Source organism: Sciurus carolinensis, chromosome 14, assembly GCF_902686445.1.
Source record: "Sciurus carolinensis chromosome 14, mSciCar1.2, whole genome shotgun sequence".
Taxonomy (NCBI): domain Eukaryota; kingdom Metazoa; phylum Chordata; class Mammalia; order Rodentia; family Sciuridae; genus Sciurus; species Sciurus carolinensis.
In genome coordinates, this window is record NC_062226.1 from 39,549,145 (window position 1) to 39,576,558 (window position 27,414).

A 27,414-nucleotide genomic window follows, 5' to 3' on the forward strand; every position below is an offset into this window, starting at 1 on the left:
ATATGCACAATTAATTTTAGTTATTATGATTAGTAATAAAAATCAGGTAAATCCCTCTACCCTGAAGAAAATCACTTGTTAATCTTATAATCTTAATATCTATGTCAATCTGTCTATATTGTGACTGTAATATGAATTCATGTTTTTCCTAATGTTGCTGATGAGAATCAATAAGAACTCAGAGGAGATGGGAAATCTTGGCTTGACTCAATGATATCATGTTTAAAGGACAAGGATGAAGGAAAGAATATCTTAAGAGTCAGTGTTGAATGGAATGAAAATGGAGATAACAACACCCATTGGTCCTCAATTTACAATGATTTTAAAATCAGATAATACTTGAAAAATCAAAAAAGGAAAAAGCCTTTTTTTTTGAAAAATCAATAAACTGTATTTTCCTTGCTTAGATTTGTTTCAACAGGGGGATGATAGCAGGTGCAGAGAAACTGGTGGAATGCCTTCTCAGATCGGACAAGGAGAACTGGCCCAAGACTTTGAAACTTGCTTTGGAGAAAGAGCAGAACAACCTCAGTGAAATGTGGTCGGTAGAGAAAGGTAGGGCATCCAAGAAAAACTCTGAAAGGAGAAAGGAAACGGTTCAGAAATGTCTTGTGCCCCCTCATGGTTCAACTTGGGACTTCCCTTATTCCTACCAGTTTTTACCTATTCTTTCAGGCACTTTTCCCTTCAGATACCCAAGGCTACATCTCTACTGAGAGGCCAGCATGATGCTGAGTTCTGGGAGGGAGGTAGCTACTTGCCTTTGGATTTGGTTTGATTGTATATAACTCCTAAAAATGGAACAGAACAAACTGCTGTCATCCAGAATTAGCCCATCAGGTCCACAGAATTTGGTGCAGGCAGACTCTGAGCTTCCAGTTTGAGTTTAGGTTATCAGAGAAACAGCTTGAGTTCTCTAGAGTTGAAGGTTCAAACTCAGGACTTACCTCTTTTCAGAGTAGGCTCACGATGACACTGCCTGGTTCTCTCACCTGGCAGCCGTCTGAACAGAACCTGTGAAGGAAGCAGAATCTGCCGATTGTCTGAGCCATCTTTTGTTGTTTTTTTTTTAATATACATGTATGTATAATTTATTATATTTTCATAGAATAACATTAATCACTTTCACTGTTATAGATAAGTTAACAAAGTCTGAAAAGAGATATGTAACTGGTACAAGGTTTCATAGCAACTGGAATGTATAATTTTAGTATAAATAATATAAACCCCTTTAAGTCTGGCTGCCCATTCCTTTAGTAGTTGTATAATAATGAAGTTAAATAATAGCTACCATGAAATCTAATGAACCCAGCAATGAATGAATCAGATGTTCCTTTAAAAGTTCTAACAGCTGTTCTGTAAAAGTCATGTAGGTTGTTATGTACTTCACAATATCTATCAGTTAAATAGTATGTTTTTTTAAAATTTAGATCTACTTTATTTATTTTTTAAAATTTTTATACTAGTTTTTGATTCATTTTACACCAGTGGGGTACAACTTTCATTTCTCTGTATACGAAGGAGAGTCACACCTTTTGTGTAATCATACATGTGCACAGGATCATGATGTTTGTCTCATTCTGTTATCTTTCCTTCCTCCCTGTCCCCCTCCCCACCCCTCATTTCCTTCTACACAATCCATCCTTCCTCTATTCTTCCCTTACCCCCTCCCCCCACTGTTATGTATCATCATCCACTTATCAAGAAATCATTTGGCCTTTGGTTTTGGGGATTGGCTTATTTCACTTAGCATCATATCCTCTCACTCCATCCATTTACCTGCAAATGCCATAATTTTGTTCTTCTTTATAGCTGAATAATATTCCATTGTGTATATGTACCACAATTTCTTTATCCATTCATCTTTTGAAGGGCATCTAAGTTGGTTCCACAATCTAGCTATTGTAAATTGAGCTGCTATAAACATTGATGTGGCTGTGTCACTGTAATATGCTGATTTTAAGTCCTTTGGATATAGGCCAAGGATTGGGATAACTGGGTCAAGTGGTTGAGCCATCATTTGGCTTCTTGAGACTGACATCTCAGAGCCTTGCCTTACAGGTTGAGTTTGGTAAACTTCTGAGTGTCTAGTCTTGGCTTCACTTCTTTAAATTAAAAGTTGTTCTGGAATCTGTATAAATACACATCTGATTTCCTGGATCAGGGATTAGTCAGAGATGGAAGATATGAATGTCTGCTAAGAAGCTTTCTCTTCTTTAGCATAAATAGGAATTCCTTGGAGGCCTTGTTAAAATGTAGATCCCAGTTCAGTAAGGGCTCAAGATTTGCATTTCTAACAAGCTTCCAAAGTTACTGGTTCCATGTTTTACACTTTGAGTAATTAGTTCTAAATGACTTTGGAGTTCAAGCACCAAATTGAGACTTCACACTCAAAATGATCCTCTTAATTGTTTCGAGAAGTGAAGGGGTGTGGTTGTGAGAAATCTTAGTGGAAGTTTAAAATTTTAGTGTTATAACTTGTGAGGTCTTCACAAAACTATAATCAGATTAAGATTCTAAGCTCTTCTTTCGTCTATTCATAAAGGTGAAAAAGATATTGAAACTGAAGATCTTGAGAATGATGGAATGGAAACTTCTGAAATACACATTTTCTGCCAGGAAGATCCAGAATACCAGAATCTTAGTCAGAATTTCTGTGCACCCTCAGGTACCCAGCATTGCTGGTTCTTTTTCACAATGGGTTCTTCAGGCATTTTATGTGGGGACATATTTTGCACTGCTCGAAGTCACAGCCTTGTGAGAAGGTTTTTAAGGAAAATTAAGAAAGAAAAGAGAATTTAAGTTAAAATAGATATTTTATAGTTAAAATTGTCATTTGCTTTTTCCATGACTGTTGCTTCTGCTTTTAGCTTATCTTTTTTTTTTTTCATTCATTTTATCACCAAGAAATTATTGTGTGTGGCTACATTGAAAATGCAGAGTCCTCCCAGAATCTCAGTGCTGAGAAATCCAATAGCAGTCTTACTTTCTGAAAAAATACTTGTTTGTTAGCCACTTGTTCAATTTCCTTCTAAGATCCCAGGACTGCCGTGCCAGTTATGAGGTGTGTGCACTGCACGCATTGCCTGACGGAGGTCCAGCCTGTGCCCTTTGCCACTTCCTGGAGAGGTCGTGTCCTTCCAGAGGGCTCCTTGTTCTCATCCATCAGGCACTGTTTAAGTAGCTGGTTGTGGCCCAAGGCCCCCTTATATTCTTGAAACATATATTTGTGACCATTTTAGGAGGAGATCAGAAGACTGCATAACATGCCAGAACAAAATGATGTTTATAAAAGGGTATCTTGGAAGGAAATTAGGATTGAGTAGTGTTAGAAAAAATGTGATTTTGGGGATAACATGAAAAGAAAATTTTCAGATTACTTGTGCAACTGAATGATACAAGTTCTTTTGACACTCTGGTATAAAATCAATAACACTAAGTTGATTTAAATATTTCTGACATGTGAGATCCTGATGTGTCTTTTAAGTGAAGTTAATTCTCTTAACCTTTTAGAAATTCTCCCTTTCTAAAAAATGGATAAATTGGACTCTTTAAACCAAAGACTTTCCTAGCTCTTAACATTTCGTATTCTTACCTGGTATTGAGATAAAATCTTTGATCATTTCTTCCGGTTGAGTCAAGAGAAAATGCCATTTGAGAGCCTGAAAAATTGCAAGCATGGTTACTCCTCAAGAAGAAATTGCTTTGAGAATCCATATTAAGTTTGGTTTTTTTTTTTTTTGGGTGCTGGGGATCGAACCCAGGGCCTTGTGCTTACAAGGCAAGCACTCTACCGACTAAGCTATCTCCCCAGCCCTAAGTTTGGTTTTTAACCATCTTGGAGGGCATTGTTTTGTTCCACAAAGCATTGCCTATAACTGGCAGTTGTCTGTCTTGTCCTGAATTAGGTGATTCTTGCTTTCGTTCTCTTTATTAGGCTTCTGAATTGTTTGAGAAAGAATTCATTACAATATTTCCCCCGCTTCTTGCCATTGACACTATCATTGAGAGAAAATTCTGTACTTCAAGTTAGTGGAGAAGCTGGAATGGCTAATGAGACAAGATTCTAATGAGATTGAGACAGGATTTTCAAAGAAGCCCTTCTTGCTAGAGTCAGATTCATGTCCATGTGATTATAGCGAATTCTATGATTCCACAGAGCTGTAACTATTTGGTAAATTTTGTTTTCTTTTGTTATCATAGAAGTGTCTCAAACTAACTTGTACAGCCCATTGAAACCAAGAAATTACCAACTAGAGCTTGCTTTGCCTGCTAAGGAAGGAAAAAATACAATAATATGTGCTCCTACTGGTAAGCCAATCCCCATTACTTATATTTCTCTGCTCCTTTTTTCCCCTTTTATTGAATATTATGACAATGAGGAAGATTCAGCTTTTTTCCTATTTTATTTGTCTTTGGGAAAACTATCCTATTAATGTAGCCTCACTTTTTTTTTTCCTTTGGTACAGGGTACTGGGGATTGAACTCAGGGGCACTCAACCACTGAACCACATCCCCGGCCCTGTTTTGTATTTTATTTAGAAACAGGGTCTCACTAGGTTGCTCAGTGCCTTACTTTTGCTGAGGCTGGCTTTGAACTTGTGATCCTCCTGCCTTAGCCTCCTAAGCCACGGGGATTACAGGAATGTGCCACTGTATCCTGCTTAGCCTCACATATTTTAAGGGACTTGAACAATGAAAGAAAAATGCCCTCTTTTAGTATGCTTTTGGTCCTGGTGAAGTATAGGTTACTTGTTAGGTAGATTGATTATTTTTTAGTCACAACTTAAATTCTGCAGTTGTTGATTCATCTAAATGATCAATTTACTTAGCAGCCCAATGGTGTTAGGAGAACCAAAAGAAATACCTTTCTATATAAAGATCTAATATAATATGTTACATGTTTTCTTTTTCCTTGTTTATTCAAAGGTTGTGGAAAAACCTTAGTTTCACTTCTTATTTGTGAACATCATCTTAATAATTTTCCACAAGGACGAAAAGGGAAAGTTGCCTTTTTTGCTAATCATGTCCCTGTGTATGAACAGCAGAAGTCTGTGTTCTTAAGACATTTTGAAAGGCTTGGGTAGGTATAACAGTCTACCTTTATGCAGCTAATGTGTTTTCTGTTTTGCTTTTTTAAAGCCACAATGTAAAAAATTTTATAATAGATTCAGATTTGTAATAGCTTTGTATAGAATCTAGCTGTGATTCAAATCTCTTTTGTTAGATATGCCGGAAATCCTAATCTGGTTTCCTCTTACAGAGTAAGTAAATGACTTAATGGATAAATTTGACATTTAAATGGTATCTTTGATTTCTTTAATGATTTTATAATTTATTTGCCATTACCCTTGTAAGTATGCTTTTTTTCCTTTAGTGACTCGAAAAGATAATATATACTATCAGTTATAACTGGTTTGCATTTGTCAGTCACTTGCTGTGTGTCAGGATATATTCTTTTTGGACTTAGGGAGAACTTCATCAGTTACTCTCCTGGTCTAGTGCTTCATCTTTGTGTTTCCTCATTCAAATGATGGTAACAAGGAATTTCTGTCTCTTCCCAGGTACAGTGTTGCAGGCATTTCTGGAGCAACAGCCGGAAATGTCCCAGTAGAACAGACTATTGAGAACAATGACATCATCATTTTAACACCTCAGATTCTTGTGAACAATCTCAAAAATGGAACTATTCCATCTCTGTCTGTCTTTACTTTGATGATATTTGATGAATGCCACAATACCAGTAAACACCACCCATACAATATGATCATGTTCAATTATCTAGATCAGAAACTTGGGGGATCTTCAGACCCACTGCCTCAGGTATCTTCAGAGTTAGATGGACTCCTCAGAAAAGCTATAATCTTCCTAAATCCTCACTTAACTTTTTGTACTGGGGATTGAGCTCAGGGGTGCTTAACCACTGAGCCACATCCCCAGCCCTTTTTTATATTTTATTTAGAGACAGGGTCTTACTGAGTTGCTTAGGGCCTTGCCAAGTTGCTGAGGCTGGCTTTGAACTCGTGATTCTCCTACCTTAGCCTCCTGAGCTGCTGGGATTACAAGTGTGCGCCACCATGCCTGGCCCCATTTACTTACTCTTGTGATAAGAAATCCAAAAGATCTCTTGGAACTCTCAGTTCAAAAGTTCATACTGTACAACTCATGGATCAATTTTGATTCATTCATTTATTTATTCACTTCATAAATAGTTGTCTCTTAGTATCCAAGGGGAATTGGTTCCAGGACCCCTGCCCCACTGGATATCAAAATCCAAGGATGCTCAAGTCTCTTACAGGCAATGGCATAGTTTGTGTATATAACCTCCATATATCTCCTTATATGTATTTTAAATCATCTTTAGATTACTTATAATACCTAATATAATTTAAATGCTATTGTTGTTGTATTGTTTGGGGAATAATGACAGGGAAAAAAGTTTGTACATATTCAGTACTTATGCGGTTTTTTTGGATATCTTTGATCCCTGGTTGGTTGACCCTGTGGACATGGAGGGCTGACTATATGCATCATGCACCTCCGTGTGCCTTGCATTGTTCTAGGCACTGGGGAAGCAAATATATAAAGAAATAGTTTTTGTCCTCAAACAGCTGAGTTTTCATGGGGAGCCAGATATGTAAAAATTATGTCACAGTTTATCATGTTGGTGTGCTGTGGAGACAGGTACAAGGTACAGCCAGAACATAAGTGAAAGTACTCCTATGTGTACTAGGAAGTGAGGCGAGACCTGATAGAAGTTAGGTTAGGCGGGACTTGGAGGATGTGGCAGGAGAATTGCAAGTTCTAGGATACTTCTGCAACTTGGCAAGATCATCTCAAAATAAAAAATAAAAAGGACTGAAGATGTAGCTCAGTGGTAAAGTGCTCCTGAGTTTAATCCCCAGTACAAAGGAAAAAAAAAAAAAAAGGCTAGGCAGAAACTCATGGGCGTTTTCCAGGCAGATGACTGGATGGTTTCCCATAAGAGTGTTCTGTGTATCCAGAGGCAGAGTTCTGAAAGAGCCTGGTGTGCTCCAGAATCTTGAAATTCTTCAGTGATACTGAGTGTAGAGTGTGAGGTAGGGAACAGCAGGGAGTGAGGCAGAATGGAAGAGGGGGCAACACTGGTAGAGCCAGGTGCCAGGGGGCACCAGAGGGTGTGGAATTTACTGGGCAAGTAGATGCATTAGTGTGGGAGAAAAAGAATGCCATGTTGATGTCATGTGAGAAGGGTCCATTCAGAGAGTAGTCATTAGATGGATCAAGAAGGAAAAGAAATTTCTGGCGAATAACTTCTTTTTTGAGCATTAGATGGGTCATTTGCTGAGTATCATCAATATATGAATGGGAGTGGGAACTGGGGAGAGTGGAGAGAATTTAAAATCTGAGGGAGAACTGAAAGATAGACTGAAAAATTTCTTGGTTGCATGGGGGGCTCAGATGAAGTTGGAAACCATGAATTTATGGTATACCAGTCTGCACATTATATAAAGTTCAACAGCCCTAATAATTATCCATTTGGGGGAGTGCAGGTTAAAAGAAATTTAGTATGGTGCTCACAGACCCAAACTCGAACCCTTCCATGTGTATCACCTTTCTGAATAGCCTATTCTTCTAGAAAAACTTTGATATTAGTCACATTTCTTGCTGGTTAGTCAGTTATTCAATAATTATTGCATGGCTGTGGGAGGGAGTTATCTTACTGAATCTACACAGCTACCTTTGTAAATAGCTGTGATTTCTCAACTTTACAGAGAGCTGCAGGTACTTGTCCAAGGACACACAGTCAGTGTAACAGCTGAGATTGGAATGGATGTGTGTCTGATTTCAGTCCTTTTCCTTTTCAGTATGATGTTCTCCACATCATAGGGGACACAAGGGAAAAGAAAAGAGAATCCCTGCCTTGAAAGTTTTCTCCGTCTCAGTTTCTATGCTGCTTAGGATTTAGCTGATGAGTTGCGACTCCTCTATTCATTTAGTGCTTTGCTGAATGGGATCTTTTTGTTTGTAATTTCATAGAAAATACCAGGGAATAAAGCTAATGTTCTTATGGTCTTACAGGTTGTTGGGCTGACAGCCTCAGTTGGCGTTGGGGATGCCAAAACCACAAATGAAGCCATGTCTTACATCTGCAAACTGTGTGCTGCTCTCGATGCAACAGTGATAGCAACAGTCAGAGACAACTTGGAGGAACTGGAGCAAGTTGTTTATAAGCCCCAGAAAAGTAAGTGGGATCCAGGAACAAGCTCTTTGGGATTTTAATACTCCCTGGTTCAGAGCCATTTACATGGACACTAAACTTTTGACACTTGATCTGTCTAGGAGAAAATATTTAACCCCAAACTTGGGAAATAGTCACATACATTTCTAGTCTTTCTCCCTGAGTTCTCTTCCCTTGCAATGGATGAACCTTAGAAGTGGTCTATAAGGAGCAAAAATTTCTACTTTGGCTCCATAAAACCCAGATAAAGGTACTAGCAATGTGAAAGAGGTAATGAGAAAATCTAAGCAGGAAGAAAGCCATAGGCTGGGTCTAGTCCTTCCCTGTGCCCCATGCCGGTGGCAGGTACGGTGTGGTCATCACTGTTTAAATATGTTTCTGATAAAGGTAATTGAAATTATCTGAATTCATCCTCTCTACCCTCAAAAGATCAGAATATTATCTTTAAAATAAGATTGACTAGCAAATGTTTATTGAATTTCTTGTTATACTAATCCTGCAAGGGCAAGAGAGGTTCAGGAGATACATGACTCTACCCTGACTCTGAGCAGCGCAGGACTCAATAAGGCAGAACAGATGCACATGCAATGGGAGTATGGGTAGGTTCTTCATGGAGAGTGACCTGTAAGGAATGGAGAGAAGGTACCCAGCTTTTTAACATTACATATGAATTTCTCTTTAATCTGGTCCCTCCAGCCTTTGGATCCTCCTCTCTTCCCAAATCCCATAAACCTTACCATGTTGCATTTCTCTGGGCTCCTCGCATGTGCCATGAGCTTTCTCTCTCTGAGCTTTCGCCCATGCTGTCCTTTTCCCATGACTACCCTTGCTTCTTTCTTCCTTCCCATATTTATTCTACAACACTGCCTCTCCACAAAGAATTAGATGATACCTTGCTCATACTTAGGTGACAGAACTCTGCTAAGAATGCAGCCCTCTATGGAGAATGGGTGTGTTCTTTCATCTCTCTATCACCAGAACGTAACACACCATGATAGGCAATTAATAAGATTCTGCTGAAAGAAAACAACAATGAAATGTAGCATCAGTGTGGATGTTCTTGGGGGTCGGGTGGGAAAGGAGAAGAGCAAAGCACAGATATAGGGTTCGAGTGTGGCACTTGCAGAATGGAGGGCTTTGGCTTGTCAGAGAGAGGTAACAGGGCACCTGAATGAGAAGCTGGACCATGAAGGACAAATGTCAGAGTCAGTGTGATAGCTAATAGGAAACCATTGCAGGTTTTTTGAACACTTATGTACTACTGAGACTATCTGCCAGTGAACTTGGAACCTCTAATTTTCCAGAGGAAGTAAAAAGGCAGAGAAAGTTTTGGAGATACCTACATTGAACTATGATCTGTCCTTCCCTAAAAAATACTTACTTGCCTTTTATGGTTCTAGTTTCCAGGAAAGTGGAATCACGGACTACTAACAAATTTAAATGCATCGTATCTCAGCTGATGAGGGACATAGAATGTCTGGCAAGGAACATCTGTGCAGAATTTGGTGAGTTCTCTAACTCTTGGTGAGATAAGTCTCATATATTGTGCCCCCTCAATTGGAATAGCTATATAGTGTTCACTAATGTCTTTTTGCTTTCTCTTTCATTCAGTGTCAACACCTTATCCAGATATGGACTTTCTTGATTATAGGTTATTCAGGAGCCTAATTAAAGTCCTCCATTATTCTCCCTTGCCTGTTTTTCTTTCTAAGTCTCATGTAAATTCATCTGGACACATGCACCTGAAAAATAACACATTTAAATCAGTTCATCACTTTCTTGACCTTCCAAATTAGCTTTCCATCCTGACTTCCCTATTTATATGAATTGAAACCACCATTCTCCTGCTGGCTCAGATTCAAACCTAGAGGTGATCTTTGATTTTTTTTTTCTTTTGAAACTTCCTCATGGAGTAACCAAGTTCTATCCTTCCACTTTTTATTCATTCTTCCATTCATGAAATATTTATTGTTCCAGGCACTGGACTAGGTAATGGAAATATTGAGATTGAAGACAAAGTCCTTGCCCTCAGGGAATTCAGAGTCAAATAATGGGAATCTGATGCAAATAGTTTCCATGGGGCAGAGAAGTCTCACAGTGGGCAGCGTGGCAGTACCTAGGAGCTTTGTCCTGGACTAGGAAGGGCTTTCCAGAGGATCTAATGACTGAGAAAATTCTTGAGGAAGTCAGCCATGCCAAGGAGAGAAGCAAGTGAGGTTGAAAGGACAGCAGGCATAAAAGAAAGAAAGTTCACAATGAATGTTAGAAGCTTTTTGCTTTCATCTTTCCTTTTCTTTCCAAGTTTAATTTAGGACCTATTCTAAAAGCCTTATGGTCAGTTTTCCCACTTCCACTCTCTGTTCCATTTAATGTTCCTTCATTGTTTAGTCTTCTTGACATACCAAAGTTAAGTTCATATTCTGCTTAAAACCTAATGGTTAAACTCTAATGCCTCTACCTGGACAATCTGGGTCCATTTATCTTTACAATTCCTTCTTGGATTTAGCAGTTGCTTGAACACGTTCATTCATTCTTTCGGAGCCGAGTAATGTGCTGGGGAATACAGCATGAATCCTGAGGCGTAGCCTCTGTCCTCATGGCCTTTCCAATCTAATGGTAAAGCCAAAATTAAGTAGTAAAGCTTCTGGGGTTGTCTGGGTGCTGGTCATAAGCTATGTTTCAGGCAAAGGGAACTTAATCTGCAAAGGTCAGCAGATTAGAGAAAGTGTGGGGAATTCCACTAGTCCTATAAAATGAAAGAAGGGAAGTGGAGTGGCTCGAGGTGACAATTAGAAGTATGTCAAGACCAGATAACAGAGAACCTGTTCACCCTTGTGACTGGGGGTACTAGTCTGTTTTTAATTACTATAATGAGATACCTGTGACTGGATAACTCATCAAGAAAAGAAGCTTTTTAGCTCACTGTTTTGGAGGCTGAAAGCCTAAACAGAACGGCACAGGCTCTGGTGAAGGTCTCAGGATGGATGGCATTGGGGCAGGCGCATGTGTGAGAGGATGAGATCACATCTCCAGAAGGAAGCCAGAGTGGAGCCAGGGAGGGGCTTGTTCTTTGTAACACCTTCTCACAAGAACCACCTTAGTTCCTTCTAAGGGCAGTGCCCTCGTGACCTAACATGGCCACACTGCGACTCATCTTTCAAGACATGAACCTTTGAAAGACACTTAAACCCCAGCACCAGGGTAGGAGTTTGGCCTGAGGAATCCATTAGAGGCTTTTATGCAGTTCGGTAGCACAGTTTCTTTCTCGCCTGAAATTTTGGAAACTCCCTTTAGCTTCTTGGGTGGGGGATGGATTGAGGAAATAAGGGAAGAGGTAGTGAGACCAGTTTGGAGGTTGTCTTATCATCTAGGAACAAGATGATATGGTGAAGTGGCAGAGAGAGGGAAAGATGGGATGCAGTCACATGAGTATCTACTTTCTCATTCCTCTAAACTCTGGTCCATGGCCTCCACCCTTTTGCCCATCCAGATCCTTTCAATTGGTCATTTCCAAATTGCTTAAGTCGTTTTCACACCTACCCAATTCAGTGAATACTTGGTTTGTCTAGTTTCTTGCTGGCTGCCTTGTTTGTCACTTGGGCTGGGAAAGAAGCATGCTACATGTCAGGGCAGCCTCCTTTGATCCTCTCACTAAAAATGGCTGGATGAGGGCAATTTGAGTGTACTGTGCTTGTCCAGAGGAGCCCCAGAAAACTGATACGAGAGTAAGACCAAGCCATTTGAAAACAGGTCGTGCTTTTTCTGCCTCATCTTCTTGTCCTTAGCCCTATATGGAACCTGGACCATGGCAGACAGTTTTTGAACCAAGAAATTGAGGCTTAGCTTAGGAGATGCATGCATACAGATGCGTCCATGCCAAGTATCTCTTGAGCTCCTGTTCTCTTTGGCCCAGTGACTGCTGCTCTGGAGATCAGATGGTCTAAGCTTGCAGCAAAGCAAGGCAATGTTGAGTCCTGAGTCTGCTGCTTTTATATATCCTCTGGTGAAGCTCTTGAGACTTGTTATTTTTACTCACTGCTTATTTTTAAAGGCAAAGTCCCCCTCCCACCTCCCAAGTCCATTGTTTTATCTCTGTGATCCTTTTAATTGTCATAACCAGTAGAATTTGGGCATCAGACATTCTGGGTTTGAATCCTGGCCCTCCCAACTTGTGCTGTGTGACTTTGGTAAATTACTTAGCTTTTCTGAACTTCCTGTAAACAACAGCAAAGTACAATCTCTACCTCATGAGTTTGTGAAAATTAAGTGAAATTATGAATGTAAGGCACTGTAATTCTTGGTACATAGTTAGGTACTCAGAAAATAACTACATATACACAGAAACACACTGCTTAAAGCTTAGACTGTTGCAGAGGCATGACCTGTTTAAAGATAGTAAGAAAGAAAATTAGAGCATGAGGCAGGCTAGATCCTTAAGTGATTGACCATATGGTACAGTGAAAAGCTTTTTTTCCTCCCCCAGGAAACTTATTTCAAACTCAAAACGGGGAATTTGGAACACAGAAGTATGAACAACGCATTGTTGGAGTTCATAAAGCCGGCATGGTGTTTCGACTGCCAGACAAAGAGAAAGAGAGCAGACTCTGCAAAGCACTGTTTCTGTATACTTCATACTTGCGGGTATGTTACTTCTTGAGAAAGGCATATCTTAGTCACAGCACCCCTTAGGAGCTGCTCCATGGTAGCTGAGAGACCATTAACATCTCATCCTATTCCCAAGAGCTCATTTAGGAGCCTTTGATTTGAAAGGAAAGTTCAGAGCCAGGTGCCATGATGCACCCCTGTAATCTCAGGGACTCAGGAGGCCGAGGCAGGAGGATTGTAAATTTCAGATTAGCCTCAGCAACTTAGTGAGATCCTAAGCTATCTAGTGAGACTCTGTCTCTAAATAAAATATAAAAAGGGCTGGGGACGTGGCTCAGTGGTTAAGTGCCCCTGGGTTCAATTCCTAGAACAAAAAATAAAAAAGAAAGAAAAGAGAAAAGAAAGTTCATTTGAAGCAAACTTTAAAAAGTTGCATTCAGCATCATCTTTGTTTTCTGAAATGATAACAGTGGAGGCAACAGGACTGAAACATGGCCATGGCTTCAGGAGTCCCATGGTCGACGTGGTTGGGAAAAATTGAATGATAAGGAGAGGGCATTGTTCTTGATATGTGACGGTAGCAGCCATCTTTAAAGCCTACTAAATGAGTCCCATCGCCATGCCTGAAGCTTGTGTTTTCTTACGTCCGGTAAAACTCCGTGCCCAGAAATCCAGGGTCTCTGGCTGACCCAGAAGCTGATGAACAACAGTAATAACCATCACCTCTGCTTATTAGGCCACTGAAAATATTTTAAAATGCATTCAATTAGCATGTGTTTGTAAAATTTTAATTATCTTAATTGAATTGGTGTAGGTGGTCAGTAATATTATTTTGAAAGGTGTATTTATGATTGAGTGGTTTCTTCAGAAATTAAGTTAAATATTTGAATTATGATGTAGGTTAATGTAGAACTTGATGTGCTTTTGTTAATTCCTTTTTGTGATATGCATTTTTCATGAGTTTCTCCCTCTTTCTCTAAGAATTCTAAAATTCAAAGTGATTCTAATTAATTAATGTTTCTAGCTACTTGAAATTTTTTAAAAATGGTATTTGGCTCAAAGGTTTGATTATAGAACCATTAGGGAACATTCATTTAAAAAACCCAATTGAAATAGACTCCAGAAAATTTTTCTTAAAACAAATTCCTTGTTAAGGGCCGTTAATTGAATTTGAGCATGGCGAATGTGTTAGATGTTGGAAATATATTAAAACTCAGTTTTTATTTTAAACAGAAATATAATGATGCCCTCATTATCAGTGAGGACGCACAAATGAAAGATGCTCTGGATTACTTGAAAGACTTCTTCAACAATGTCCGAACTGCAGGATTTGATGAGACTGAGCAAGATCTTACTCGGAGGTTTGAAGGTGAGGGGTGTATTCCAAGGAGGAAGCTACTGGAGTCTGGTGGCTCGGAGTGGCAATGTACAGATATGATATTTATTTAGTATACATAAGTTTGCTGGTGCTCAGGAAGTAGTACTAGGTTTAAGAAGATATTATGGGTCTGTAGCTCAGTGGTAGAGTGCTTGTCTAGCATGTGTGAGGCAATGGTTCAGTCCCTAGCACTGCCAAGAAAACAAAACAGTACGACCAACTTCAGTGAAAGCTCATACCTATGGAGATATTCTGTTGCTTAAACTGGTACTTATTTGGAAGAAAGAAAAAACAGAATTTGCAAAGCCCAATTCTCATAGAGTGGATAGATAACATTTTTTTTGTTCAACTTTTAGTAATTTTTTTAAAGGTTTAAAGAATGAAAATAAGTATTCTAATGATATTTAAAGACTATAATTTATATATGCCTCTAAATGAGGAGGATGAATAGTAGCACACCATTCTATAGTATGCCTACCGTACAGACACAATAGGTATAAATAATTCAAGAGCATAGTTAATAGTAAAAAGTAATAAAATAATTAAGAAAAAAGGAGTGTGGGTTATTTATTACCTCCTTTTTTAATATGTCATTGAGTTGTAAATTTATACCAGTTATATAAATTTTAATAATGATTGTATTGAAAACCAGCTCATGCAAGTCTCAAAAATTTAACAATTAACTATCAGTCTGGTATGATCTGGCTCTAGCACACCAGTGTTTCATACAACACACACACACACACACACACACACACTCATACACACACACACACACATCTCATGGTACTGAATACACTGTCTTGTATTTTGATTTTTTAACCTAAAATATCTTTGAAATCATTCCCTTTCAGCATATACATAATTTACATGTTTTAATCCTGTATTAATTTTAACAACTAACATGTATAGCCCCCTTAATCTATCCAACTGTTTCCCACTTGTTGGGCAATTTAGGTTGTTTTCTAAATAAAAGTACTGTGATCATCCTTGGAGATATCTTCCATAATTTTCTAAATATAACTGTGTCTCAAATTCCTAGATATAGAATTACTGTATCAAAAGTTTTCTGTTTTGATAGATATTGCCAAATTACCTTCCTAAAACATTGTACCAACTGATATTGGTAGTTGCTACTCAGAAAATTTTGGTCAAAGATTGAGAGAACTAAAGATTATGCTGTGTTCTAAATTTTAAGAATTTTGAAGCCTTTTGTAAAGTATTGCCCATTTGCAGAAAAGCTGGAGGAACTAGAAAGTGTCTGCCGAGATCCCAGCAACGAGAACCCTAAACTCAACGACCTCTACCTCATTTTACAAGAGGAGTACCACTTAAATCCAGAGACCAGAACCATTCTTTTCGTGAAAACCAGAGCACTTGTGGATGTAAGCCTTCCTTTTTCTTGTGAATGACAAATTGGCCCAGTACCATTTATTGCAAAGACTACCTTTGCTTTACTGCTCAAGTGTGTGAGTCTGTTTCTGGGTTCTCTATTCTGATTTTGTTTGTTTATTCTTATATGAATACCTCACTGTCTTAATCACCCTAGATTATAAATCCTGATACCTGTGGATTAAAAACTTCATGCCCACAAAAAATTAAAATCTAGCCATTCTATGGATGTGTAATGGTATCTCAGAAGAATTTTGATTTGCATTTCGTTTATGACTAAGATGGTTAAACATTCTTTATATGCTTATTAACTTTTTGGGAGGAGCTGTTCAGTTTTTTTTTTTTTTTTTTTTGACCTGTTTTAAAATTGGGTCATTTATCATCTTATTAGCTTTTAAATGTTCTTTTTAATATTGTCACAAAAAGTTCTCTGTGAGATGTGTAATTTGAAAAGATTTTCTTCTGGCTTATTCTCCCCCACTCCTCCTACAACCCAATTTTCTTAACAATAACTTTTGCAGATTGAAAAGATTATTTTGCCTATGGCATCTCTAGGAATTCTTTGTTTATTTAAGGTCCCACATATTTTCTCTGTTATCATTTAGATGTTTTATAGTTTTACATTTTATATTTGAGTCTATAATCCATTTTGAATTCTTATATATGGTTTGAAGCATGGATTCAGATGCTTTCTTTTTCTTTTTGAATATGGACGTCCAATTGTTCAGCAATGTCTGTTGATGAGATTTCTTTCTCCATTGAATTACCTTTGTAACTTTAAAAAAAAAATCAGTTATCTGTATTTGTTTGGATCTGTTTCTGGGTTCTTTGCTCTGTTCCTTTGATCTGTATATCCACCCATTTTCATTCCACACTGTCTTGATTACTGTAGCCTTATGATGTCTTGAAAAGGAGTAGTGTATGTCTTCTAATTTTTTTCTAAGTTGTTTCAGCCATAATCTTTTGCCTTTCCATATGCATTTTAGAATTAGACTGTCCACATCTATGAAAATGCCTGCTGGGATTTCATTCAGAATTACATTGACTCTATAGATAAAATGGGGGGAAAATGGCATCTTAACAATACTGAGTCTTCTAGTCCATGACCATAATATATATCTTCATTTATATAGGACTTGTACATTATTTGCATGTTACTAAGTAACAAATTAGTCCAAAACTTAATGTTAGGGAATAACAAACATTTATTATCTTATAACATCCATGGATCAAGATTCTGGAAAAAGCAGCTTTCCTGGCTCAAGGTCTCTCATAGGCTACAGTCAAGGTGTTGGCCATGACATCAGTCATCTCAAGGAGGAAGACCAACTTCCAAGCTCCCTTACCATGGCTATCGGCAGGCTCTAAAGAAGTGCCTCCATGGTCACTCATGTGGGCTTCTCCACAGGCTGCCTCAGTATGGCAGCTGCCTTTCCTAGAGTGAGTGACCTAAGAGAGATAGAAAGAGGGCCTAATTTGGACCATGTTTTTTAATAAATTCATTTTGGAATTATCTCATCATGTCTGTTGTATTCCTTAGAAGTAAATTAAGTCAAGTTCACTCTCAAGGTGAGAGAATTACACAGGATTTGGATATAGGAGGTAGAGGTTTTTGAGCACTACCTTTCAGGCTAATGCTGTGTTTTCTTTATTTGTTTTACCAAGGTTTTGTCATTTTCAACATAGAGATCCTGCATGTATTTTGTTAGACTTCTACCTAGGTATTGCTCTTTGTGATGTTATTATGAATGGTACTTTTAATGTTTTTTCAAATTCTAATTGTTGGTAGTATGTAGAAGTACAATTGATTTGTGTATATTGATTTTTGTGTCCTGCAGTTTTGCTGAACTCACTTATTAATTCTCCATAACCACTATTTTGAACTTTAATTTTTTTGCCTAAAATATGTCTTAACAATTAAATCATATAGGTCACAAAAATCTATATCATTAGAGTGAACTATTGCATGTATTTCAAGGTTTATCAGTCTGATATTCATTGGTATAAGTTTTTTCTTTAAATATATATTTCAATATTGAATTAATATAGAGAGTTTACAGTAGTTTCTAATGAATACTTTTCATTTTTAGGCTTTAAAGAAATGGATCGAAGAAAATTCTGCACTCAGCTTTCTAAAACCTGGCATATTGACTGGTCGTGGCAAAACAAGTCAGAATACAGGTACTTACATATGTAGTAAATTAGATTTAGTGTACTATCTATATAAAATATATAAGACATATATTCTAATGCTTCTATCAGGGTTTAATCAGAGAAGCAAAACCAGTAGGAGACTATACATATACATGGTATGTGAATGTGTATTTTTATGTGTACACATACCTCTGCATAGTACAGAGATTTCTTTTTTTGTTGTTGTCTTAGAGTATTTTGTAAAACAATACTCTTTCTTTTTTAAAGAAAACACTCAAGATTTAATAAGTGTTTTACTGCTTTGAAATAGAGTCACATAGTAGGTTTTTAAAAATAGGATTGGCACTGTCTCTGTAGGTGATCATAAAAAATAAAAAATAGAATGAAAACTTAGAGCCATACAAAATGTCACAGAAGGAACTGGCTTATACAATTGGGTTGGCAAGCAAGTTCAAGATCTGTAGGGCAGGTAGACAGGAAGGGAAGATCAGAAACAGGTTGGAACCCTGCAAGCATGAACTATTTGAAGTCTCTGCATTCAGGGAGGGCTTAAGCCCTTTGCTTCCCATCCTGTTCCCTTTAAAAAGTTCACCTTAATAGGTCAGGCCCGCCTAGAATGAACTACCTTTTATTTTAACTTAAATTCAACTGATTGTGGATTTTAATCACATCTGCAAAATCCCTCCTCAGTAGCACCTAGATGAGTAACTGGGACCTGTAGTTCAGTCTCACCCAGTTGGTGAATCAGACTATCACAGTACTCAGATACCATGAACAGTTATCTCTGCTTATAGACAGTTGCTTCCTCTCATATGTTCTGCCAACAGAGCCAAAGTTGTTTTCTAAATACTGGTTTAATGTATCCCTCTCCTCAAACAATCAACAAATTTAAGATTAACTGAAAATATAAATATTCTTTTATTATTATGTAAACTGTCAACATGCAGCTTTTATGTATATTCTGTATATTACAGTATAAAAACAGTCGAAGCTGACACTCCTAAAATCTGACCACTCTAGGTTAAAGGATGAAAGGTTGCCTCTGTTGTCATCTGAGAGGGTCCAAGGTGGCCAGCTCTCATCCTGACCTCCTCACAGCTGCACTGCGTACCCTCTAGAGAATATTTCATGACTCACAGTGACAGGCCCTCACTCTGCTTTTCTGACTGCATGTTGTTTGTAGCAGTCAGCCCCGCCCCATCCCCACCGTCTTGGTCCTCAGCCATTGCCCTTATACTTTCCCCATATGTAATTTCTAAACTTCATGACTGTAAAAAGTAGGTTCAGATTTTGAAACTATGACTTACCAATGAATTACAGCATCACCTTAGTGTGGAATCCAAAGTGCTCTACAAATAACTCCAGCATGAATTTTTTTGAGTCGGCACTCGGAAAATATTCTTATATCCAACATGTACTTTAGAACTCACTCTGTGCCAGGCATTGTGCTACTCCCAAGCAGCCATCCCCATCCTCTGAAAACAGAGATGACCTCTTCTGCATTCCCATAGCATCCAGTTCTCTCTGTTTCATTGTTCACCCCATTGAATCACAGCTTCCTATTTATATCCTCCTACAAAATGCAAGCTCCTTGTGGATAAAAGTTAACCTGTAACCATTTTGTTCCTGAGAATCATAATCCATGATTACTGAACAAATGTTTGATGAATGGATAGGTGGGTTAAGATGTTTTGGATAGATGGTTAAGATGATTTTGACTAATTTTTTTTTCTGGTTTGTGCTCTTCTTGACACAGTTAAACTAGAAAAATTGTGAACTTTTATAAAAAACTTCAAGTATATAAGTATAAGTTCAGTTTGCTAAGTCTGAATATTTTACAAATTCCCATTTTGGTTGCCATTTGATTTCCTGTTTTGTGAAGAAGCAGGTTATCTAACCTCTGTGCCTCATTTTCTTCATCTGTCAAATGGAAAAATAATAGTACTCCTGAGCTCATAGGCTTGATGTGAATAGCAAAATACAGCCTACTGCCTGATTTTGAATCACTCTTGAGCTAAAAATAATGTTTACACTTTTAAACGGTTGAAAAAAATCAAAAGACTATTTGATGACATGACGCAGTTATGAAATTCAAATTAAGTGTCTATAAAAATTTTTGTTGGACCACAGTCATGCTCATTTATGTATTGTCTATGACTGCTTTTGTGGAACAATGGCAGTATGGAGTAGTCATGATAGCACGAACCACAAAGCCTAAAATATTTATTATCTAGCCCTTCACAGAAAACGTTTGCCAACTGCTGGTTTAGAAATGCCTGGCACATGGCAAGTGTTTAAAATATGTTAGATGTGAGCTCTTATTCACATACAGAACTCTTACATAGTGGGCCACATGTATTGGTTCATTTGTTTGGTTTCAGTTATACTGAGAATCCATGGATTCAAAAGGAATGCAAGGTATGTATATATCTTTAACAAAAACTAATCTGGGTGAAGAAATTCAAAAGTAAAACCAAATAATTAGAGATTGATTTTAAGTGACTTTCTACAAATAAAACTGATTGCACATGAGTTCTCATGACTTGGAATTATAAATAATTCATCAACCTGGAAAATGGTCTTTCTACAAACTGGATCCCATTGCTAGCTAGGTAAAGAAGGTAATATTACTTTCCTCTGCTTGTCTGAGGTGGGACTTTTCTGTGAAGCAATAAATGGAAATCAGAAGATGATTCAACTAAAACTTAAATGTCGATGGGTCTTTGGGACCCATGAACTTTGAACTTAAGTGTGTAAATTCTATTTTCGGTGTTGCCATGATCACATGAACTGGGCAATTACCACATTCTAATTTCAGTCTATATAGACAATTTAAATGTAACCTTCAAGATCATACTGCTATAGGATATCATGGAAATATGTGGCTATCTTGATTAGGGTCCTTTCTTTCCCCCCAGTTAATAGAAATCTACTTAGCTAGTCTGAGCAGAAGGGGGCCAGCTATAAGAATGCTCAAGTCTGCATAGGAAGTGCACTTGGGCTTCATAGACATTTGCAAATGAGACTGGGAAGTCCTCTGATCCTGTACATCTGTTTTATTCTTTTTCCTTTACAGTTGCTCTTTCTGGTTCTTCACTCAGGGCTCCCCCACACCTTCCAAATTTACCACCTGTCTCCAAATCCCAATTTCAGAATCTGAGAGGGAGAATTTGGCCCAACATGGTTTAAATGCTTATTTCAACCCAGTAGCTGTTACATATCATCCAAGGGGGTGTCCAAGTCCTCTACCATAACCTAATCTAGTCTGTTGAGGAGAAATAGCAAGAGTATTGCTTCTGCCTGTATGTCATTAGTGAGAATTAGTCATAGGCCCTAGAGTGCAAGAGGGGCTAGGAAGTATATTTTAACTGTGTGCCCAACAAGAGAAGGAGCAGATGGACAGATAGTGTTTTAACTTTCATGGAAAAACAATATGACTGTTGGTAACAGGTAGTGCTGTCTCTTTGATTGAAAAACATAATACAACGGCAGCTTCTCAGAGTGTGGGAGGAATGATTCACAGACAGCAAAGGCAGGGGGTGGAGAACACCCCAGAAGGGCACTCTATTTGGCTCCTATATGTAAGTTTAAGACCCGACTCTACTGCTTGCTGGCCTGTCAGTTTACCATACCTCTGGGCTATAAGGTCCTCATATGTATAGGGGAATCATATTCCAATTCCCTGTTCACCTAAAATGGCCTTGTGAAGTTCCAGTGAGCAAGAAAGTATGAAAATATTTTGTCAGCTGTAAATTCCTATATGCATGATATTGCATATAGTTGCTGATATTTTTGCAAAAAGGTCAATATTTGTTTTGGAATGATATGGTTAAAGCCATACAACTAGTAAGTGCCAGAAATGAAATTTGAACTTGGGTGGTGGTGTGGCAAAGTCCCAACCTGTTAAAGGTCACCCTAAATGTCCTCTCTAAAACTGGTATAGGAATAGACCCTGGAGCTTACGGTTGTTGGGAGTTCAGGAATATAAAGCACTTATTACAGAACCTTGCATATAACCAGCATTCCATAATTAGTAGCTAGTTTTTCAAGTGGAAAGTTTCCTCTTTGGCGAGTTGCGTAATGTCGGTTTGCTCTGACACAGGCATGACCCTCCCAGCACAGAAGTGTGTACTGGATGCATTCAGAACCAATGGAGATAATATTCTGATTGTCACCTCAGTTGCTGATGAAGGCATTGACATTGCTCAGTGCAATCTGGTCGTCCTGTATGAGTATGTGGGCAATGTCATCAGAATGATCCAAACCAGAGGTGAGAGAAGCTGCAATGCAATTCCTATGTGGTTCCCACTTTATTTTGCTGGTGTTTGTCTCTCATTTTGGACTTTTTCCTCTGCTGAATGATGGTTGAGTATATAACCAATGGTACAGGGGAGTCTGGCATTTTGCCTTAAAGGTGACTTGGTTGGTCAGGATTGGGGGCTTGCAGTTGTCCCCACTAATTTATACCCTATAGTGATTCCTGTTCACAGTGATACTGCTTACTTGCCCAACACTGGCATGTTTGTGAAGGGATAATTCCAACTTGGCTTGAGACTTTGCTGGTGTACATGTAGATCTTTCATGACTGTGGGGCTGGTGGCTCCCTGTGCTCTGAGGAGATTCTTCAGAGTTCTCTCCCACCTGGACTAGAGAATCTCCCATTTAACCTACTTCCTCTTCCTTTTTTTCCAATTTCTATAACAATAGCTGCCACATTAATTTTCCTGAAAAACAGCTCTGAGCGTGTCACTTCCCCTAAAGAAACCGATTCTCCATTTCACTTAATGTTTAAGTTTCAAAATCCAGTACACTTACCTTTCCAATCTATTTTCCATCTTTCATCATCCATTTCAGCCAATCTGACTTCATCATTTGCCATTGAAAGAATGGTTCATGTACTGCTAGTCTTCTTTTTACTTCTTCCCCTGCTTCCATCTCATCTGACCCTGAGTCACCCAGCTAGGATAATCTCTTTCGCATGCCCATAGCCCTTATTTTGTTCTGGTGATTGTGAATATGTCTTCTCAATGCCTAAAAACCTCTTGAGGAGGATCTATTTATTATTCATTTTAGAGTGCTCAGTGTCATTCAAAGCATTCATGTTGAATTATCTTTAAAGCAGCAATTCCAATAATAAGGCTGTACAATCACACCATGCCACTGGAGACCCTAAGAAAGCTATCCTGAGGCAGGTGCCTGGTTTATCCACATGTTTAATATGCAGGTGAAAGCAGAATTCAGTGAACCAAAGTTGAATTTTAGGAATATCTCTATCCTTTTGTTTACCTGTTCTCATAATGTAAGAGTTTTAAGTCAAAAACACCAAATAAAATATTTATTTTCTGTTAGGCAGAGGAAGAGCAAGAGGTAGCAAATGTTACCTTCTAACTAGTAATGCTGATGTAATTGAAAAAGAAAATATAAATATGTATAAGGAAAGAATGATGAATGACTCCATTTCAAGACTTCAGACATGGGATGAAGTGGAATTTGAAAAAACAGTAAGTCCAATTTTCATCTGTGTTATTCTTTTAGAAACTGACCATGAATAACAGGGAACATGAACAAGGTTGGGACCTTTTATCATATTGTTCAGAATGTTGTGTTAGAACAGTAAATTTGTTTTTGTCCTATAGAGAACATTAAATTTTGGGGTTTTGTTTTGTTCTCCTTTGTTTCTGGTGCTGGGGATTGAATCTGGGGCTTTGTACATGTTAAGAAAGTACTCCACTACTGAGCTACTTACCCAGCTAAATCTGTTATATTTTAACCTCATTGACATTAAAAAATATTTTATTAGTGCTAATACCTGAAGTTCTGTTTTTAGATCTAAAAGGCAAACTGAGCTAGATTTTCTCTCGACAGTTCTTGAGAACCATACCCTGACACTGCAAGACACAGCTCTCCTTTGTTTCTTCCTCAAATGTCTCTGCCATCCAGAGTCCTCAGAAAGGAGCTCCCAGGTCACTGGGCAGATGCCGGAATGCCTGTTTGTAGCTATGGACAATAATGTATACCTTGGAGTGGCCCACCTGTTCAGATCAGTCTCTTGGTAGTAAACCTCATTTTTTTGTAATTTCCTTTGAACCACAAAAACATGAAATGAGATTGGAGAAAGTCAAGAAGCAGCCATGTGTGTATGCATGCTTACCCACACTTTCTCCAGACCCTTTGCAGAGATTTTCATCTCAGAATCCTTGGAAGCATTGAACACTGCAGGGCTGGGGAAGAGTTTTGACCACACTCAGTGGTTCAAATCCCAGTTTTGCCAGTTGCAGTGTGACCTCAGGCAGCTACCCTGACTTTTAAATAATCAATCTCCTCAAATGTAAAGGTGGGGGAATGATTTTTTTTTTAAACTCACAGAATAGTCATGAGAATAAAATGAGAAGTATGCATTACTTAGCACAGTACCTGGTATAAAATATGTGCTTAAAAAATGAGAGTTGTCACCAAATAGAGGTGTGAGGCATAGTTAAATCTCATGAAGATGAACCTTACAAATTAGTAGACTTAATTCCAAAGTGTCCATAATTGCAAAAAGGTCATAATCTCTGTGCCAGAAAAAAGTATTTAGAAGCAATGATCTCTAAAGCAAGTTAACACATTTTAGGACAAAACAACTACTTTATATCAGTGTTTACTCATTTCCATTTCTTTTTTTGCAGTGCTGGGGATTAGAACCCAGGGCCTTGTGCTTGTGAGGCAAGTGCTCTACCAACCAAGCTATATCCCCAGCCTACTTTCTCACTCTTGATTTTACTGATGAGGTTCTCTTTTCATTAAACCAATAAAGGCTTTAAGATCCTACTGAGTTTTAATAACTATGGCATAATTTTTATCTTTTTCACTAAATTACAATCCACTCAAGACACTCATGTGACAGAAGCAATATAGTAAAAGTCTGTTGAGAAAGTGGAGACTGGACCAGATGTAGACATTTTTTGTTTTCTTTTGTTTTGTTTTTGTCTTTTTGTGGTAGCTAGCATACCAGGTCAAGGAGTAGGGTGAGGAGACAACCAGTGAAATATCTGTGGAATTAGGCTATTTGATTTTGGGGGCTCATCAACACCCACAGATAGAAGACAGGCAGATATGGTTAAGAATGAGAGGGATTAGCGAGGCCCTAAGCAACTTAGACCCTGTCTCAAAATAAAAAAATAAAAAGAGCTGGGCATGTAGCTTAGTGGTTAAGCATCCCTGTTTCAATCCCTGGTTCCAATAAACAAAAACAAAACCAAACACTGAGAGGGAGCCCAGAATGAATGTAGTCAGGAGTCACTGGTAGCTGGTAATTGAGGCAGCTGGGAGCCTGGAGTCTTGGTGTCATGACATCCCAGTTGTTTTGTTTAGAGGGGAAGGCTTTGCTTTCAAATGTTTAATAGAACAAGGAAGGGAAATCTTATATTCTTAAAATTAAAAGGAATTGTGATTTTGGGGGGTGAGACTCCCTCTTGTGATATTTAAGGATGGCTTGGGGTTGAATTTAAACTCTCGGGTCCTGGCATTTCAGCTTTAACAGAAAGAAGCTCTGCAGAAGACAAGGAAAAAGTCTGGAGCTCTTTAGGACAGTCTGCTGGAGACTGTATGCTTTCTTTCCCAGCACCTAGCTGCATTGTCTGTGGCCTATGGCTTGCGATCACTATAGCACTCTGGCTCCCATGGAATTCTCTGGTTACTGTGCAGCAACTTAACATGTGGACAGTCCAGAGGTACCCAAGAACTTATTTCCACTAGTGGAAACTTCAGGATTTGGTCATGTTTCATTATAGAAGAATACGGTATAAAGGGTATTTTGGTCTGTTCTGATTAAAGTGTTATCTTTCCTGAAAACAGGAAAATGAGGAAGGCTGCTTTTCCTTCTTCATAGAGCAGAGAACAAGACAGGACAAGAAAGAAAGTTTCTTTTAAATGAAGAACTTTCAACATGTGTTCCCATGACTGCCCATGATGAGGGTTCCATAGTCCCGCCTCCCCGCCCCCCCCCACACCTCAGTGCATGGAGTGAGGCTTCCTTTTCAACCCCAGGTTTGGGAGGAGGGACAGTACACCTCAGACTTAATACTTAGGTTGAACCCATTTACCCAGTTACTGACTTCTACTTAGCTTTAAATATAGTAGTAATAACTTTAACTTATTAGGACGTATATTTACTGCCAATAGTAACATTTAAAATATTTGAGATGGCATTGTGGATTCTAAGTTGTACTTTAAAAGTTATAAGAGAAAAAAAATACTTGAGCTTGTACATATTTAGTTCAATTTTAGTATATAATTAAATACCATCAGATATAAGTGAATTTAAAAACAATTGAATGCTTAAGAGTTTATATTTTTACCCTTTCTTATCACATTCCCGATTCCCAGCCTGCCTGAAGTAGTGATCAGAGCGAATCTGAAAAAAGGAAATTAAAATTGCTTATATGTAACACATAATCTAAGAATTTCAATTCTAGAAATTTATACAAAGGAAATAATGGAGTGAGTACATATAATGTACCAATTTTTCAGCAGTAAAGAACTGGATTGAAATTGGGCATAAACACATTTTTATTTTTATAAAAACAAGATAATTTAAGTGGGAAGGGGTGAAGAGTATGGGGGGATCATATTTTGATTGTTTTTTTAACTGACATTCTAGGTCTAAATTCTTAAAAATATAAATCAAATTTTATTTGAATTTGGAGTGCTGCAGGAATCAGTGGACTCTATGAATGAACAGTAACCAGTCAGATGTAACGGGGAGGGAGATTTTCATTCACAGTGATAACAGTAACTGTGGCTCAAGCATGCAGAACACTGACTCTCCAAGCCTCGCAAATAAATACATCCACAGGCCTCCCAGGGGCCTAGGCAGTAGAGCCTCTTACTGCATCATTTCCTAGGATGGAAACTGAGGCATAATGATCTGCTGTGCTAGTAGATCGCATGGCCAGTTAGTGGTGTATCTGATAATGCCAATCTGTTTAATCCCTACATCTATTGGCCAAACCAAAGAAGTTTGAAGCATAAATAAGGACAACTATGAAAATTTTACTGTGAGATATAGAAATAAGACAAAAGAAATGCCATGCCCTTGAAGGGAGACTGAAGATTTCAAAGGTGTGCCTTTACCCAGATTCATAAGTTTATCACAATCAAAATAAAAATGTGTTTTTAACATGATAAAATGGTTCATGAGTTTATATAGAATAGATATATTTCTGGAAAAACAACTACTGAATAAGATTGCCCAACTCAAGACCAAAGTACAAGCCACCATCCTTAACATTTCTATGATTCTTAGCATAAGGCCAGTTTGACAGACCAAGGCTAACCCTGATGGACCTTTCCCCTGTGCCAGGTAGTTCCAAGCAGTTGTAAACTAATATTACCTCTTGACAGTCCATGAGGGAGATGCTACCTTTGCTCTCATCTTGTATTTCAGGAAACTGATGCATTTGCCCCAAATTGCATAACTGGTAAGTGGCAGGGACAGGATTTGCAGCTAGGGTGTCTGGCTCCCCCCGGAACACCTGAAAGTCTGAGACAGGACAGGCAGATCCTTCCACAGATGACGCTAAGGAAATCAGCACAATTTCATGATGGATCAAGAATTTTTTTTCATCATTTTATTTAGAAAACTTCCCTTGGGCATTCATTTTAGGGTGGGTGTGCTGGTGAC

General features: G+C 38.2%; 1 protein-coding gene across 1 annotated transcript in view; it reads left to right on the top strand.

Annotated features, from left to right (window-relative positions):
- Rigi (RNA sensor RIG-I) overlaps nucleotides 1–27,414 on the top strand; it is a 45,162-nt gene that overhangs the window by 12,025 nt on the left and 5,723 nt on the right. The window contains exons 4-16 of the mRNA XM_047525631.1: nucleotides 408–555; nucleotides 2,546–2,668; nucleotides 4,204–4,311; nucleotides 4,930–5,083; nucleotides 5,565–5,823; nucleotides 8,062–8,224; nucleotides 9,622–9,726; nucleotides 12,705–12,862; nucleotides 14,060–14,195; nucleotides 15,441–15,589; nucleotides 17,687–17,777; nucleotides 21,853–22,020; nucleotides 23,100–23,251. Coding sequence (XP_047381587.1) covers nucleotides 408–555; nucleotides 2,546–2,668; nucleotides 4,204–4,311; nucleotides 4,930–5,083; nucleotides 5,565–5,823; nucleotides 8,062–8,224; nucleotides 9,622–9,726; nucleotides 12,705–12,862; nucleotides 14,060–14,195; nucleotides 15,441–15,589; nucleotides 17,687–17,777; nucleotides 21,853–22,020; nucleotides 23,100–23,251 — 1,914 coding nt within the window. The remainder of the gene's footprint in view (nucleotides 1–407; nucleotides 556–2,545; nucleotides 2,669–4,203; nucleotides 4,312–4,929; nucleotides 5,084–5,564; nucleotides 5,824–8,061; nucleotides 8,225–9,621; nucleotides 9,727–12,704; nucleotides 12,863–14,059; nucleotides 14,196–15,440; nucleotides 15,590–17,686; nucleotides 17,778–21,852; nucleotides 22,021–23,099; nucleotides 23,252–27,414) is intronic.